This window comes from Ursus maritimus, unplaced genomic scaffold (genome assembly GCF_017311325.1).
Source record: "Ursus maritimus isolate PB19 unplaced genomic scaffold, ASM1731132v1 scaffold_27, whole genome shotgun sequence".
Classification (NCBI taxonomy): Eukaryota; Metazoa; Chordata; class Mammalia; order Carnivora; family Ursidae; genus Ursus; species Ursus maritimus.
The window spans coordinates 97357-113485 of NW_024425230.1; the positions used below are offsets into that span (position 1 = coordinate 97357).

Below are 16129 nucleotides of genomic sequence, written 5' to 3' on the forward strand. Positions count from 1 at the left end.
CAGCAGGAGGCAGGCTGGTGTGTGCTGTTTCCTCTCCCCTGGAGCAGGCACAGATGTGTTTAGATGACGTTCACCTCCATTTCTGTGCTTCCCTGCACTGGCCTTGGAGTTCGTGCTTTCAGTCCTTTGCTAACAGCCCCCTCCCTCTTTCATGTTGTCTCTTGGCCCTCACCTTAGTAGTCTCTACAGGCTGTCCCTGGAGGAAAGGCTCTGACCTTTTCCATCTCTATCCTTAGTGTGTAACCTTGCTTAGAGGAACCACCTGGGAAGTGTCTGTATGCAGGGAAGCACTGTTGCCCCCTTGGAGGCTGTGCTGGCTTCCTTGGGGCAGACATAGTATAGAAGAGGACATTCCCTCCTCTGGCCCCGTCAGACCCTGGGGGTCTGGGGGCAATCAGACCCTCCCAGAGAACCTACCAGGGACAATGGCTCCAAGGTGGGAAGAGTAACAGGAAGTAACAGTATGTGTGGTGGTCCACGTACCCTGCATTGTGACACTCCTGGAGGCCAGGAGAGGCTACCTCATGAGTCCTTTGCCAGCAAGCCCTAGGAGAGATGCCAGACACTAGGGGTTGGCCATGATCACCTCAGCCATCCCCATCACCCTCAAGAGAGGGGTCAGGCGAGTGGGCGTCTGCTTTCTCCACCTTGGAATGATTGTCAGAGTATCTCCACCCTTCCTCACAGCACAGGTGGCTTTGTGTTTTGTTTTAGGCCAAGATGGCGGCCCAAGTGACACTGGAGGATGCACTGTCCAATGTGGACCTCCTGGAAGAGCTGCCTCTGCCTGACCAGCAGCCCTGCATTGAGCCCCCACCATCCTCACTGCTCTACCAGGTTTGTGCTGGGTGGCAGTGGGGTGCACTGCCTATAGTGCTGACCTCCACATGATGGTTTTTCTCTTCCTTTCAGCCAAATTTCAACACTAACTTTGAAGACAGAAATGCATTTGTTACGGGTATTGCAAGATATATTGAACAAGCGACTGTCCATTCTAGCATGGTAATTCCTTCTGCATGCTTTGATTTTCCTTGGGGGAATAGTACCTACGATGGCAAATGTACACTTTTTTGATGTTATCCCGATATGATATGTAGTAAGGAAAAAGAGAAGAAAGTGGATGAAAATGTCTTATGTTTTTAGAGAAGGCTTTGTTTTTCTTATTATAAAAATAATACACCTTCTTTCTGAAAAGTGAGCATCTGTGACCCAGAGAAAACCTTTGTCAGCATTTAGAGGGAGTCCATTCTCTGTCATTATTTATACCTGTACTCATGCACGCACTTATACACTCAGATGTGATTCAGATTGCATGAATGAATTGCATTGTATTAGGTATTTTAATGATTTCACAAACTTTTCGTATGTCATTAAAATGTTCCAGATAAAGTAATTTTTAATAGTTGTGTAGTCCCATTTTGTAAACTTCCTCAGTTTAATTATTTTTGCATGTTTAGTTAGTTTTCCTTTTTTCTTTGTAATAAAAAATGTAGTGATGAATATCGTTCCAAACACATCATTATTCCCATTGGCTGGATTTGTAGAAGTGAAGTTACTGGATCAAAAGTTGTAAACATTTTAAAGCATCGTAAGAACATGATGAAATTGTAGTTGACATTTTTAGAACATCTCTGCACTTTTTACCATTTTTACCAGAGAAAACAATGTGAAAGGAGTAGACACTAAAGCAGTTTAAAAATGATGGCAGTCTTCTTTGCATGGATACTCTGTCTGGATTTTAAGTGCTGCAGAAATACTTCCAGCTTTTCCTCCCCTGCACTAGGGATGGTAGAGCTGCCTCAGTCTTATGAGCCCAGAGACTCTCCGTAGCCTCGTGTAAGGCCTTGAAGACCTTGTGCACATCTGCCCTATACTGGCCCCTGTTCCCGGTTTCAGGTCTGCACTGCCAGCAGGTTGTGGAGGTGTGAGTGGAGTTGGGGAACAGTGGCTGTGGCAGGTGCCCTGGGCTGTGCTGGCTCCTCTCCAACCAGCAGAAGCCATGGGAGTGTTTTGGGTGGTCATTACGGCCACAGTGCCGCACTGCAGCATCACTGGCCTCTTAGCAGCTGTCTCGTGGCGTGCAGGTCTTGGTACTTGTCTGTCCCTCTAAGTGAGAGTCAGGATAGTTTATGCCTCTGGATTGTAGCCGCGTGGCATCTCCTTTTTTATGATTGTTTTCCTGCTTGTCTTTGATTTGCCCTGTGTACCATTGCAGAATGAAATGCTGGAGGAGGGCCAAGAGTACGCGGTCATGCTGTACACCTGGAGGAGCTGCTCTCGGGCCATCCCACAGGTGCCCTATCCCAGCCGGGCCTCACTCCATCCCTGCCGGCCATGCCGTCCCACCCCTAAACAGACAACGCTCCCACCCTTCTAGTCCCCCCATCTCAGCCAGACCACACTCCCACCCCACCAGCCCTCCCCCCTCCCCCACCCCACAGTGGGCTGGGACTGCCAGCTCTGCCCTAACAACACCCTGCCCTCTCACTTCTAGCTAAGTTGAAGCCTCTTTATGTCATATTTGTTTATTCCTAGGTGAAATGTAACGAGCAGCCTAATAGAGTGGAAATTTATGAGAAAACCGTAGAGGTCCTGGAGCCTGAGGTCACAAAACTGATGAATTTTATGTACTTCCAGGTAAAACAGTGAAATAATCCTAGGAGTTTAATGCAGAGGAGTAGGAATTTGGCCCACCCTCACGTATCACCATGACTTACTAAACAAAGTGCATGTGAATTAAAACAGCCGTAACAGCCTCTGAGACTAAAAGGAACAAAGCCTTTGTCAGTCTAAAGCTTTCCTGGCCCTTCCAGAATAAATACCTCTTTTGTGTTTCACTTCTCTTGTCTCTTTGAGAGTAAATTTGTATTTCCTCCTGAAGACTTCTGTCAGTTCCAAATGTGTTTGTCATTCTGCCAGTTCATACTTTTGATTCATCTGGTTTTTCAGGTCTTTTCTTTCTCTCAGCCTCTCCTGACTGTCCACTTAGTGGTCCTTGCCCTGCCTTGGCTCCTTTGGCCCATTGGTTAGGCAGAGTAGCCACAGGAAGGGGACTTGCTGGTTTTATAAAGATATATTTTGGAGATGTATGAAGGTTTTTATTATAGATTCCTTTACCAAAGGGAGAAGATAGAACTTACTAGGAGATGAATTTTTGTTTTATCTTCAAGGTTGTCGAGAGGAAAAATTTCCCTACCCCTCCCCTTCCACCTCTGAATGCTAAAACGTGTTTGTAGACCTTCTATTAGAGTATTTTCTCAGTAACTTTGCTTGAATAATCAACAACATTCTTTTATTTTAGGGATGTAGTTGGTAAAGTGGAAAATTAATGATGATTGTCACAGAGCAAAGGCATGTGGAAATTACTTTATAGAAATAAGTCCTCTTTACCTGAGCTGTAAAATGTCCACTCATTTGGGTGGGTATTTCATCAGAGAGTAACAGTGAATCCGGATAATGTGCTTGAAGCTGGGCATGGAGTTGGCCCATCACTGACAGTGGCCTTTTTGCCCTCCCTTCCTCTGCTCAGAGAAATGCCATTGAGCGATTCTGTGGGGAGGTGAGGCGCCTGTGCCACGCGGAGAGAAGGAAGGACTTCGTGTCTGAAGCCTACTTGATCACGCTGGGCAAGTTCATTAACATGTTTGCTGTGCTGGATGAGCTTAAGAACATGAAGTGCAGTGTGAAGAATGACCACTCAGCATATAAAAGGTGACCTTGTACCCCTGGGTCCTTGCAGAAAGTGCTCTGGCAGGCAGGGTGGTTCCTGGTTGGCTGCATGCTCTGCACATAGTAGGTGTGCATCCCATAGGTGCTGAAGTAATGCAACTGGTTGGTAGCGGTTATTTGGCAGCCTCAGGACTGTTTGAATACCACTCCTAGGTATCTGAGGGTAGCTGGCAGATTATGTGTGTGGCGATGCATCGAGGTGTGTCCTCATAGGCCCGTGTACATTGTGGTCTCATGAAGCTGGAGTGGGAGCTGGTCATCCTCAAATGTTTGTTGAGGACCTGTGGGTGCTCAGTCCGTGTGGGAAGACAGAAGTACACAAGTCCCTGTTATATAGGGTCACTGCAAGGCTTTTGGCTTAGTAGGCATCTTGGTGAGGGCACAGGCAGGCTCTACAGCCTGAGGGCGCCACCTGTGTATGTCATTTCCTGGTTACACATTCCTGGAAGGTACACACCATCACAGCAGTGGGCAGAGCCGGCCTGTGGACTGTCATGGAATCATACTGAGCTTCCAGGTCCCTGAGACTAGCTCTCTTCCAGAGCTAGACCTTCTGGAGAAGAGAATTGGAAAAGGTGGGTATGGCATGGTTGTATGCTTCTGGAAAATTGTGAGGGGCAGATGGTGGCAGGAAGATGGAGGGTGGTCGGTCAGAGCAAAGCGAACTGTCCTTTAATAAACTTCCTTTTGAAAGTCTGTGCTTGGTGTGAGTAGCTGGAGTGAGGTGCTGACTTCTGTTTCTTCTGCTAGATAGGAATCTTGGTTATGAAATTAAATTCGATGAGATTTTACTTTGCATCGGAATAGGCTGTAGTTATATTGTATCTGAAATCATACAACTGTTGCCGTATCTTTAAAATAAAATCAACATGGGATATGGTGCCAAACTGAGATTTAAGGATGAAGTAGCAGTGGGAGTTGGGCTAGATCACCAGGGTTTAAGCTTGATCCATATGAAGTTAAGTATAGGTATTCATCACCTATAATTAGCTCTGCACAGAAGCCTGGATCTTCAGAACTAGATCCTTGGAGTTGACCTGTTAACCTCTCTTGAATAGGAAAGCCTGGAGTTGACCTTATTTGATGTGTTTGTGGAATTGCAAGTAAGCTTGACTCTGCATGGGGCATGGGGGCTTCTGAGGGTAGAGGGTGGAACTGGCCCAGCCCAGGAGAGCAACTGCTTCTCCTGGCTACACAAGTCACTTGCCACGTGATTTTGAGCAGCTGTTTTAACCTTTCTGACTTAGGAAAGTAGGGGGGGGGGCGGTTGACAGCATCAGTGGTTTTTAATTTCAAAAAATCTTTTTTTTTTTTTTTTTTTTTTTTACACTTAGTAGCAGCAGCTTTATTATGAAAGCCCAGTCAATAAAATAGCTTAAAGATGAGGCTGCTCTCTGGAAAGCTATGTGTGTGGGGGCCAACACCCCCTCGAGGAGCCACCCGGGCTCTCCTGAGTACAGAGAGAGCCTGGGGCACCCCTCCCGCCTTCCAGTGGCTTCTTCCTATGACCTCTTTTTGAGACCCTCTACCATCTTATCCTCATTTCTCTCAGCCCTCACATACTTACACTCACACTTTTTATTTGCACCCAGCGATAGCTAACGGTATGACCTCTTCTGAGGATAAATGCCGGGATAACCTATATGGTTATGGTGAGGCTTGAGGAAAATAGAAAACAGTATTTTTGATCCCTTCATTAGTCTTAGCAAGTACTCAGATCAATAAAGTGAACATTTTGAAAAAGGGATGTTATCATGATCAGGGTTCATGTTAGGTTTAACTATATAATTTTTTAAAAACCTACAGAAATAACAGTGGCTTAAACAAGGTTGCAGATCATTTCTGTCTCACCTGAAAGTCCTGAGGTAGGTGATCTGCAACTGATGAGGGGATTCCACAGTGTTCGCACCAGGGCTCCTGCTGTCTTGCTGCTCTGCTGCCTTCGTGTGTTGTCTCATGGTCCAGGATGGTGACTTGAGCTCCAGCTGTCATTTCTGCTTTCCAGTCAACAGGGAGGAAGGAGAATAGAAGAGTCGTACTATCTTGTATAAGTAAACTTCTAAGTGCCTGGCAGTGTTTTTCATTATATCTCATGGCTCAACCATCAGTCACATGGGCATGAGGGACATTGCTGTAGCATGGAAATTTGGGGGTCATTTCTAAAGAGGCACAGAGGAAATGACTGTCAGTATAGGTTATCAGTCTTTACCATGAGAAGTTTTCTTCATTAAAACCCCCAAGTTTTTAGGTTGCACAGACAGGCTCGTAGGTGGCCAGTTTCCACTAAACGTTTTGGGAGGCTGCCCTAGGTGTGCAGAATGCTCACACCGATCTTCGCATTGCTTTGCAAGACCCAGAGAGAGACTCAGCATGTACCTTGCAGTCTTTTTGGGCCTAAGTATCGGTAATTCTGTATGTGCTATTCCCTCTTTCCTCGCACTTACCCTGTGAGTAGGGCGGGTGGACAGTTGTTATTATAGATGTGATAAGTGAGGTTCAGGAGGTTAATCCAAGATTGAGCAGCATATTGGTGAAGGACACTGGGATTCTGCCTCTGATCTTTGGCACCAGAACTGTGTGTAGTCCCTGACTTGTGGGAGGCATGGTGGCCTAGAGGATTCTTGGCAGAGAACCTGGACAGTGCTGAGCATCTTCATTACCATGTTGTGAGAGTCACTGAGGGGGAGGCAGTCTTTCTCAGAGTTGGGAACAGATAGCCATGGGAAGAGGCCAGCGTGCAGGGATCCTTCAGGAAGGCCTGTGGTCGGCGCTGCCATATCTCTGAGGAAGTCTGTCAGCTGTGGACAGTGGGGTGGTGAGCTGTCCAGGCTGTCAAAAGAGTGACCTGGAGTCCAGGGTAGACAAACTCGAGGAGGCTGAAATTATAACTAGCTTCTAAGACCCACATTTTTACAGATAACTGTCGCCAGATAAAGTAATCTGGGTCTTCTATGCCTTTTTTTTTTTTTTTTTTAAATCATTAAGCACATTCGTTGTTTAACTCTTTTTTTGCTTTCAAAGGGCTGCTCAGTTTTTACGGAAAATGGCGGACCCACAGTCCATCCAGGAATCACAGAATCTGTCCATGTTCCTGGCCAACCACAACAAAATCACACAGGTAAGGCTCACACTCTCTCTCCTCTGGCTGATGGGACGTGTTGTTGGGGTCTGGGAGCCTGGGAACAGTCCGTGGCATGGATCTCACACTCTGTGTTTCAGTCTTTGCAGCAGCAGCTTGAAGTGATTTCTGGCTATGAAGAGCTCCTTGCTGACATCGTGAATCTGTGTGTGGATTACTACGAGAATAGGATGTACCTGACACCTAGTGAGAAACACATGCTTCTCAAAGTACGTGTGTGGGCACGGCTGCTTACATAGCTGTGGGGAGAAGAGGCTGTGCGTTGACTATGATCCTTTTGCCCACCTTTTCTTATTCTCACGCTTGCCGCGTGTGTGTGTGTGTACGTGTACACAGTATCCTCTATGGTGCCCACAGCATGCACTACAGGCTCTCAGCACATTCCTGTGGGTGCGTGTGTGTGTGTGTGTGTGTGTGTGTGTGTACGTGTACACAGTATCCTCTATGGTGCCCACAGCATGCACTACAGGCTCTCAGCACATTCCTGTGGGTGCCCCAGGCTTGACCCCAGTGCCAGTTGGGATCATATGCCACCCCCTGGAGAATGTGCTCATGGGTGAGGAGGTCCAGGGTCAAGGGCTTCTCTCAGTATTAGCTTCTTATAGCAGAGGTTATATCAGGTTCTATTTGTTAAGGATATAATTCCTAGGAATTAAGAATACTGTGTCTCCATGATTATAGATTTTTTTTGGTCAAGAATGTGGCCATTCACCATATTGGGGAGGTTTTCTTCTTCTCCTCCTCCTCCTCCTCTTCCCTCTCCCCCTCCCCCTCCCCTCTCAAGAATGTGGCCATTCACCATATTGGGGAGGTTTTCTTCTTCTCCTCCTCCTCCTCCTCTTCCCTCTCCCCCTCCCCCTCCCCTCCCTCTCCTCCTCCTCCCGCTCCCCCTCATCCTCCTCTTCTTTTTTTTTTCTTTTTTAAGATTTTACCTATTTATTTGAGTGAGAGAGAGGGAGAGAAAGAATGATCATGAGCAGGGGGGGAAGGATAGAGGGAGAAGCAGAGTCCCCGCTGAGCCAGGAGCCTGATGTGGGACTCGATCCTAAGACCCTGGGATCATGACCTGATCTGAAGGCAGACCCTTAACTGACTGAGCCACCCAGGTGCCCTGGGGAGATTTTCAGTGACATTTCTTACTGTGAAGAGGAGAAGGTAGTTCTGCTATTGCATTTGCTCTGCTTTCCACCTTTGGGGAGGATAGTCCTGAAGGACCTTGTGCTAGGTGTCCTGTCAGCCCAAAACCTTCCCTGTAAGAGTGGGCCCAGCCCCAAGATCTCTTCCTGAAGGAGAGCACCATGCTGGAGGACACTGCTTGGGGTGGGGGAGGAAATTAAAATAGCCACAAGAAATGACACACATGGAAGAATAGCTTCATATGAAGGGATAGCTATTTATTTATAAGGAACTTTTAAAAGTGCTTTTTGAAAGAAGAGTGAACTATCATTTAAATTTACGAACTGTAGCATTAGAAGTGCTTATGGATAATTAAACTTGCAGGTTTAAGTTTTTTGCAATTTTGTGATTTTCAGGTCATGGGGTTTGGTCTATACTTGATGGATGGGAGTGTCAGCAACATCTATAAACTTGATGCCAAGAAAAGAATAAACTTATCCAAAATCGATAAGTACTTCAAGGTGAGTTACATTTTTTTAGATAAGCCTTTTTATCAAGTGTATACAGTTTGTATTTTGGGAGGTAAACCTCTGTGACCCACATCTGGAAGTGTGGACTTAAGCAGCGGGGAGGGGGGACATCACTGGCTTCCATCTGGAAAGGTGGCTACTCTCCCTCTTGCTCTGCATCAGTTTCGCCTCGGTTTGAACCTTGTGTACAGGGAACGGTGGCTGTGTGTACTCTTCTGCATCTGGCTGCTTTCACTCATTTGTTAGATTCATCCCTGTGGGATCCCACAGCTATAGATAGTCCTTAGGTTTTCATTGTGGTGTCCATTTTATGATTATACCTCAACTTATTTATCCATTCTGTTGTGATGGACATGAGGTCATTTCTGAGTTTTGGCTGGTACGAACAATGCTGCTTTGATTTAGCGCACGTCGATGTGTGTTTCTGTTCAACATATGTACATCCAGGGCTAGGAGTAGGGGCCATAGGCATACACATTTTCAGTATAAGATACCGCCTAACGATTTCCCACAAGGCTCTGCTGATGTGCATTCCCGCCAGCTGTGAGTGAGCCTTCCTGTTGCTCCACATCGTCACCAACACTTGGCACTATCACTTTTGGGGAAGAGCATTTTGAAGGGTGGTATGTCCTTGTGATATATTTGGCTGGCATTTTCTTGTGTTTTAGTTGATATTTCCCTGATGACTTTTCACTCTGTTAGTCTTTTGTGTGCTCTCTTGTGAAGTGTCATTTCAAGTTTCTTGCCTTCCCCCCCGCCCCTGCTGTTGATTTATAGTTCTTTATGTGTTCTGCGTATATGTTCTTTCTTGGTTACATGTATTCTAAAATAAACGCATTCTGCCCTATGTAGCTCTCCTTTTCACTTCTTAAAGATGTCATTAAGTGAACAGAAGTTCTTAATTTTATTGTAGTCTTGTATATCAATCTTTAATATCTATTTTTTTAAAAGATGTATTTTAGAGAGAGAGCACGTGAGAGCAGGGGGAGGGGCAGAGAGAGAGAGAGACAAGCAGACTCCCTGCTGAGTGGAGAGCCCAAAGTGGGGCTTGATCCCAGGACCCTAAGATCATGACCTGAGCCGAAACTAAGAGTCAGATGCTTAAATGACTGAGCCACCCATTCTGAGTTTTGGCTGGTACGAACAATGCTGCTTTGATTTAGTGCACGTCGATGCGTGTTTCTGTTGAACATATGTACATCCAGGGCTAGGAGTAGGGGCCATAGGCATACACATTTTCAGTATAAGATACCGCCTAACGATTTCCCACAAGGCTCTGCTGATTTGCATTCCCGCCAGCTGTGAGTGAGCCTTCCTGTTGCTCCACATCCTCACCAACACTTGGCACTATCACTTTTGGGGAAGAGCATTTTGAAGGGTGGTATGTCCTTGTGATATTTTTGGCTGTCATTTCCTTGTGTTTTAGTTGATATTTCCCTGATGACTTTTCACTCTGTTAGTCTTTTGTGTGCTCTCTTGTGAAGTGTCATTTCAAGTTTCTTGCCTTCCCCCCCCGCCCCATTAAAGATGTCATTAAGTGAACAGAAGTTCTTAATTTTATTGTAGTCTTGTATATCAATCTTTAATATCTACTTTTTAAAAAGATTTATTTTAGAGAGAGAGCACGTGAGAGCAGGGGGAGGGGCAGAGAGAGAGAGACAAGCAGACTCCCTGCTGAGTGGAGAGCCCAAAGTGGGGCTTGATCCCAGGACCCTAAGGTCATGACCTGAGCCGAAACTAAGAGTCAGATGCTTAAATGACTGAGCCACCGAGACACCCCTTTAATATCCAATTGTAGAAATCTTTGTATAGGCTTATGAGAATTTCCTTCTTGTTACTTTCTAGAAGCAGCACCATTTCCTTTTCTATCTGGATCCATACTCTTCCTCGATCTGGCCTCTATATATGATGGGAGGAAAGGGGTTGACATTTTTAGATATTTTTCTTTTCCCCATTATGGGTATCCAGTTGACTTAGTCCATTTATTGTAAAGGCCATCTTTTCTTCCATTTATTGTAAAGGCCATCTTTTCTTCCATTTATTGTAAAGGCCATCTTTTCTTCCATTTATTGTAAAGGCCATCTTTTCTTCCATTTATTGTAAAGGCCATCTTTTCTTCCATTTATTGTAAAGGCCATCTTTTCTTCCATTTATTGTAAAGGCCATCTTTTCTTCCATTTATTGTAAAGGCCATCTTTTCTTCCATTTATTGTAAAGGCCATCTTTTCTTCCATTTATTGTAAAGGCCATCTTTTCTTCCATTTATTGTAAAGGCCATCTTTTCTTCCATTTATTGTAAAGGCCATCTTTTCTCCCATCTCTGTGCCGTGTTGCTTGGGTCATAAAACAGGTACCTGTATCTCTGTGACTCTGTCTTAGGTTCTGTGTCCTGCTCCACTGCTCTCCATTCATGCTCCAGGGCCACACTGTCTTAGTTCCTGTAGCTTTCCAATAGAACAGATCTGCTTATCAGGAAGCCTTCAAGTTACGTTCTTCACGATTGTCTTGGGTGTCATCCCTTTACCGTTCAAAATAAATTGGCTTGCTGATTTCCTTATACATACACACATACATACGCACTACCCATAAACCATTTTTCTTCTTGGAATATTGTTAGGGATTCCATAGATCAATTCCATAGATCAGTTTAGGGAGTAAAAATACCAAGTCTTCCAATCCATGAACCTGATATATTTCTCCATTCACTTAGAACTTCAAAACTGTCTCTAGAATTTTTGGTAGTATTTTTGTTTAGAGGTCTTGACCATATTTTGTTAGATTTAGTCATACGTATTTTTAGGGCTTTTTGGTGCTATTGCAGATTGTCTCTCTCTCTCTCTCTCTTTTTAAGATTATTTATTTTTTTATTTGAGAGAGAGAGAGAAGGAGCAGGGGGAAGGGGCAGAGGGTGAGGCAGATGCCCCACTGAGCAGGGAGCCTGACTTGGGGCTTGATCCTGGGACTCTGCAATCATGACCTGAGCCAAAGGCAGCCACTTAACTGACTGAGCCACTCAGGTGCCCCAAATTGTTTCTCTTTAGATTTTCATTTTCTGTTTGTTACTAGTATATAGAAATGCAAATTGATTTTTTTCATGACCATGGATCTAGCAACAAGGTAGGTTAATTTTAATATTAGAATTGGTTTTATGACTTTTGGTTCTTAAATTGTATTTTGTCCTTCTTAAAGTGAATGTGTAAGTTCCTTACAATTTTTTTTTTCTAGTAAATGATTAAAAGAGCCAGTATTCAGCTCATAGTAATTACCAGCATTACTCATTCTTGTGATTGTATTTGGTGACTAAACATACATAATGACCTTATTTTTTTTGTTCTTTGAATATAGCAGCTCCAGGTGGTTCCACTGTTCGGGGACATGCAAATAGAACTTGCAAGATACATCAAGACCAGCGCCCACTATGAGGAAAATAAATCTCGGTAGGAGAGTGAGCTGTCCAGTGGGGACATTCTGGAGTGTTCTCATTGTGGTTTTATAACACTTATTTATCTAGAGAGAACACCTTTGACATTTTTAACCATCTAGAACCAAATGCCCTATATGGTAGGCCTTGTCACGAGTGACTGCTCACATTTAAATTCATTTAAAAAATTTTTTATTTTCTTGGTTATGACATCCACATTTCAAATGTTCAGTAGTGGCTGCTGTGTTGGCCAGCATAGATACAGAGCTTTTCCATCATCTCAGAGAGTTCTGTTGGATAGAACGGGTTGAGAATGTACCAGCTTAAACAAGTGGTGTGCTGGTCAGTGCTCAACAACTCGCCCTGCTGGACAGGGGGGTGTTTGCATTGATATCACAGAGATTATAAAACTATCACCTAAGGCCCAAATCCAGCCCAGGGCTGTTTTTGTAGATCTCAGTTGCTTTGAATGGTCTTTACGCTTTTAAAGGGTTTTGTTTTGTTTTATAAAAAAGAAGACAATGGCTGTATGACAGAGACAGTGTAGCCCCCAGATTTTGAAGTATTTACTTTCTGGCCCTGTAGAGAGAGAGTTGGCCAGTCATTGGCATAAAGGATCCGTAGCTCACAATTACAGATGATAAAAAAACATACCATACTTTTTTTTTGTAAATTCCACATAGCTAGTTGGGTCTTGCAGGATGCTTTTGTTGACCCTTGCCAAACACGTGTACCTGTAGCCAACCTGGACTTGCAATTCAGCCACGATTTTGAAAAATGCAATTACATCTTTTTTGTTAGTTTTTTGTTTTTAATAAAGGCTGAATTGTAAACACTTTAAGCCTTTGCAGGCCACATGTGGTATCTGTCATATATTCTTCTTTGCTGTTGTTGTGGTTTTGTTTTTTTAAACAATGAAAATGTAAGTAGCATTTTGTATGACTCTAGGACCGTACACACACAGGTTGTATTTGGCCTGTGCTGTACTTTGCTGAGTTCCGTGCTAGCTTATTTCTTAATAAATCTGCCATTAAATTGGATATGCCATCCAGTTAGGTGACTTCTCATTCTCCTCTAAGTCACATTCATTAAACTGAAACCTCTTTCTTCTTCAGCACCAATTCATGCTCTGATTCCCACGGTGTAAATACTCCCGCCATGACTGACTTCAAGCTAACAATGTGACAACTGTAGTAGCATGTCCTTACACAGTGCTTCTACCTAACAAACACAGATGAGCTCTAGATGATAGGTAATGGTAAAACCAGTAAGAGAATCAGGAAACAATGAGTTTTGCATACTTATTTCTATATTTTTGATATGGTTTATTGTGAATCAATAGCATTTAATTGGGGGTAATGGGTATGTTTAACAGCCACCTTGGGACATGCCTGAGCACGTAGCAGTCAGCTTTGAGATCCCAGACCAGCAGCCCAGAAAGGGTGGTCACAGGGTGTGGTGTCAGCAGTCATGTTCTGGGCTCTAGGGCCTTGCCTGAGGTGGACATGCTTTTTGGGGCTTGCAGGGGAGGCAGGTGTATTGAGGGTGGTATCTGGATAGAGCCTGGGCCTCAGGTGCTCGTCGTAGACTCAGGGAGCCACCTTGGATGATGCCAACATAATCATTGCATCATCCTACAGTGGAATCAGAAAGTAAGAAAGGGATGCTGCTTGATACAGTGTACCCATTATTTCGAAAAGGGGTAACCTGCATCCCTTCCCTTGAAGCAAAGAGGACCAGCTTGGTAAAAACAAGAGTGTCGGGGTGGAGTGTGAGGAAGCAGTGGTCAGAGCTCCAAAGCCCATGCTTTTGCCCAAGAGCTCCAGCAGCTTTAATTGTTAATAAACTTCTTTTCCACTAAATTGACTATCAGTTTGCTGCTGAAATGGTGTGTCGTGCACTTAAGTAGTCAGTTTTCAGTTCCCAGTAAGGATAACTTTTGTTTCTGAGTCTTTGGCAGACTTGTTTTCTACTGTATCCTGTGTTTTCATATGTGAGTAATAAAAATAGGTGTTAAGGGGTCCTTGCAAGGGTGATGCAGTGTCCTAAATCCAGCAACAGCTCTCAGCTTTTTTGAAAGTAGTTGGCTGATTAAGCAGAAATTACGATTCCTTTTCTAAAACACAGGTATGAGAAGGTAGGACAGTCACCCTGACACAGGGGGATGGGGCTGGCTCGGCTGTTTCTTTGCTGAGAATTCATGTTCTCTCCAAGCCTCTATGTCCTCGCCAGCGTGCAGGACCAGTGGGCCATCCTAGCGCCTGCTGTGCATGTGTCCCCGGCCACCCCACATTGTGAAGCATAAGTCTTCTGCAGGCGCCTCTTCAGGTAACACATTTCCCCTTCACCGCCAGATGGACGTGCACGTCATCCAGCAGCAGCCCGCAGTATAACATCTGTGAGCAGATGATCCAGATCCGGGAGGACCATATGCGCTTCATCTCAGAGCTGGCGCGTTACAGCAACAGTGAGGTAACAGGGCCTTCAGTGCCTACCTGTGCCGGTACCTAAGGCCAGAGGTGTGCGGGAACCTTAGGCTGGATAGGTGGATATGTCCTCGGTGCCCAGAGGAGGGCCTGGAGTTGGGGATAGGAGGAAGCACTGTCCCTCAGCTGTGGGTCTTGTTAATTCCTTCCAGCTTGGCAGACGGGTTTTTCTGTGTTCCTTGTTTGGGCTGGTCACATTCTCCCCACCTGCCAAGCACAGCACCAGGCCAGCCCTGTCAGTGTGTGGGGTGGGCAGGAGTGGGGAGGTCTGAGGAGCAGTGGGAATGTCATTTCTCACATGTGAGCAGGATGCTAGAGAACCAATTATTGAAAACCTGATACACATAGCAACCGAATCCAGCTCTGACCTGTCTCTCCTGAAGGAATCACACTTCAGAGCAAGGCTCGGCTGTTAGGAGGAATTGAGAAGGAGTGAAAGGACCAGAAGACCATCATGTCACAGCCCTAATGAATTCATACATTTGGCAGTGAACGATGGCCAGTTCACTACGAGAGAGACTGCCAGACACTCTAGCAGTCTGCAGCATGGCCAATGAAGGACCAGCTGCCCTGAGGATGGAAGCCAAGTCTGATCAGGCCTCCAGAGCTAATCACCCATGTAGAGGAAGCACGGGCACAGAGGTCACACCAAATGACCCTACAGGAGCAAGAGTGATGGAGAAGAGACACATCTTCAAAGAGACACACCAACCAACTAGTGTATAAAATTCATTTGATCCTGGAGGGTGCAAATCAACTTGGAAAAATAAAACCATCTGTGAGTCAACAGAGGAAACTGAACAGTGACTTGATATTAAGGAATACTTGATTTTTTTCCTAGGTGTGATAATGGTATTACAGTCATGTTTAAAAAGAGCCCTTATCTCTATAAGACACATGGGAAACCCAAAGGAGAGGGTATCTTGGAACCTCTGATCTATATAGAGATCAGAAGCACATGGGTACGGAGTTGCTGGGGTGATGAAAGTGTTCCAATAATGGGCTGTGTGGTGGTAGTTAGCACAATTCAGTGAATAAACAAAAACCTTTGAATTGTACATTTTAAATGGGTGAATTGTATGGTATGTGGATTAAATCTCCATAAAACCTGTTTAAAAAAAAATGAGCAGAGCATTTAAAGATAGATCTCTTTTTTTCTTATTAAAACTCTCATTTTAATTATAAAGGTACCACAAAAAGTAGACACCAGAGGAAAACAGACAGGAGCCATACATGCTGTCACATACACCTATTTTAAGGGCAGAAATCAACTCTACATGTTGTCTGAGAGTGTCCTCCGAATTCGGTTTACAAGTATATCAGCACAGTCCCTGCCTCCATCTCTACCCTGTGGCTGTGCTGGCAGCTGGGAGACAGTGAGACAGCACCTCCTCCTGGGGGAGTTGGCCACCAGGGGTCTGCTTGGAGCTAGCCTGTGCTCTGAGCCATTTGGGCTGTCTTCCAGTCATTCTGGTTACATAATGGCCAGTGTTTGCTGGGTAGAGGACAGGGGAGCTCATTATCCTGCAATAGGTAGGCCAAACACAGAGATGTTCCCTCCAAATGTTAATGATCCTCCTGAGAACCCTGAGGTACCATAATCTCAAAGACCAGACCTGTGTATGTGGTATCGAGTCCCCAGGTCCTTCTAAGACGAATGCAGCATGCATACCACGGACCATTACTACATCCCTGACCTCGCTGCCTC

General features: G+C 44.9%; 1 protein-coding gene across 1 annotated transcript in view; it reads left to right on the forward strand.

The window, feature by feature from the left end:
- The window catches only part of CYFIP1 (cytoplasmic FMR1 interacting protein 1), a 129360-nt gene that overhangs the window by 44844 nt on the left and 68387 nt on the right, over positions 1 to 16129 (forward strand). Inside the window, exons 2-11 of the mRNA XM_040642643.1 lie at positions 715 to 837; positions 913 to 1002; positions 2216 to 2293; positions 2536 to 2637; positions 3530 to 3711; positions 6751 to 6847; positions 6949 to 7077; positions 8401 to 8505; positions 11860 to 11951; positions 14290 to 14407. Of these exons, the coding sequence (XP_040498577.1) occupies positions 721 to 837; positions 913 to 1002; positions 2216 to 2293; positions 2536 to 2637; positions 3530 to 3711; positions 6751 to 6847; positions 6949 to 7077; positions 8401 to 8505; positions 11860 to 11951; positions 14290 to 14407 (1110 nt within the window). The 5' untranslated portion in view covers positions 715 to 720. The remainder of the gene's footprint in view (positions 1 to 714; positions 838 to 912; positions 1003 to 2215; positions 2294 to 2535; positions 2638 to 3529; positions 3712 to 6750; positions 6848 to 6948; positions 7078 to 8400; positions 8506 to 11859; positions 11952 to 14289; positions 14408 to 16129) is intronic.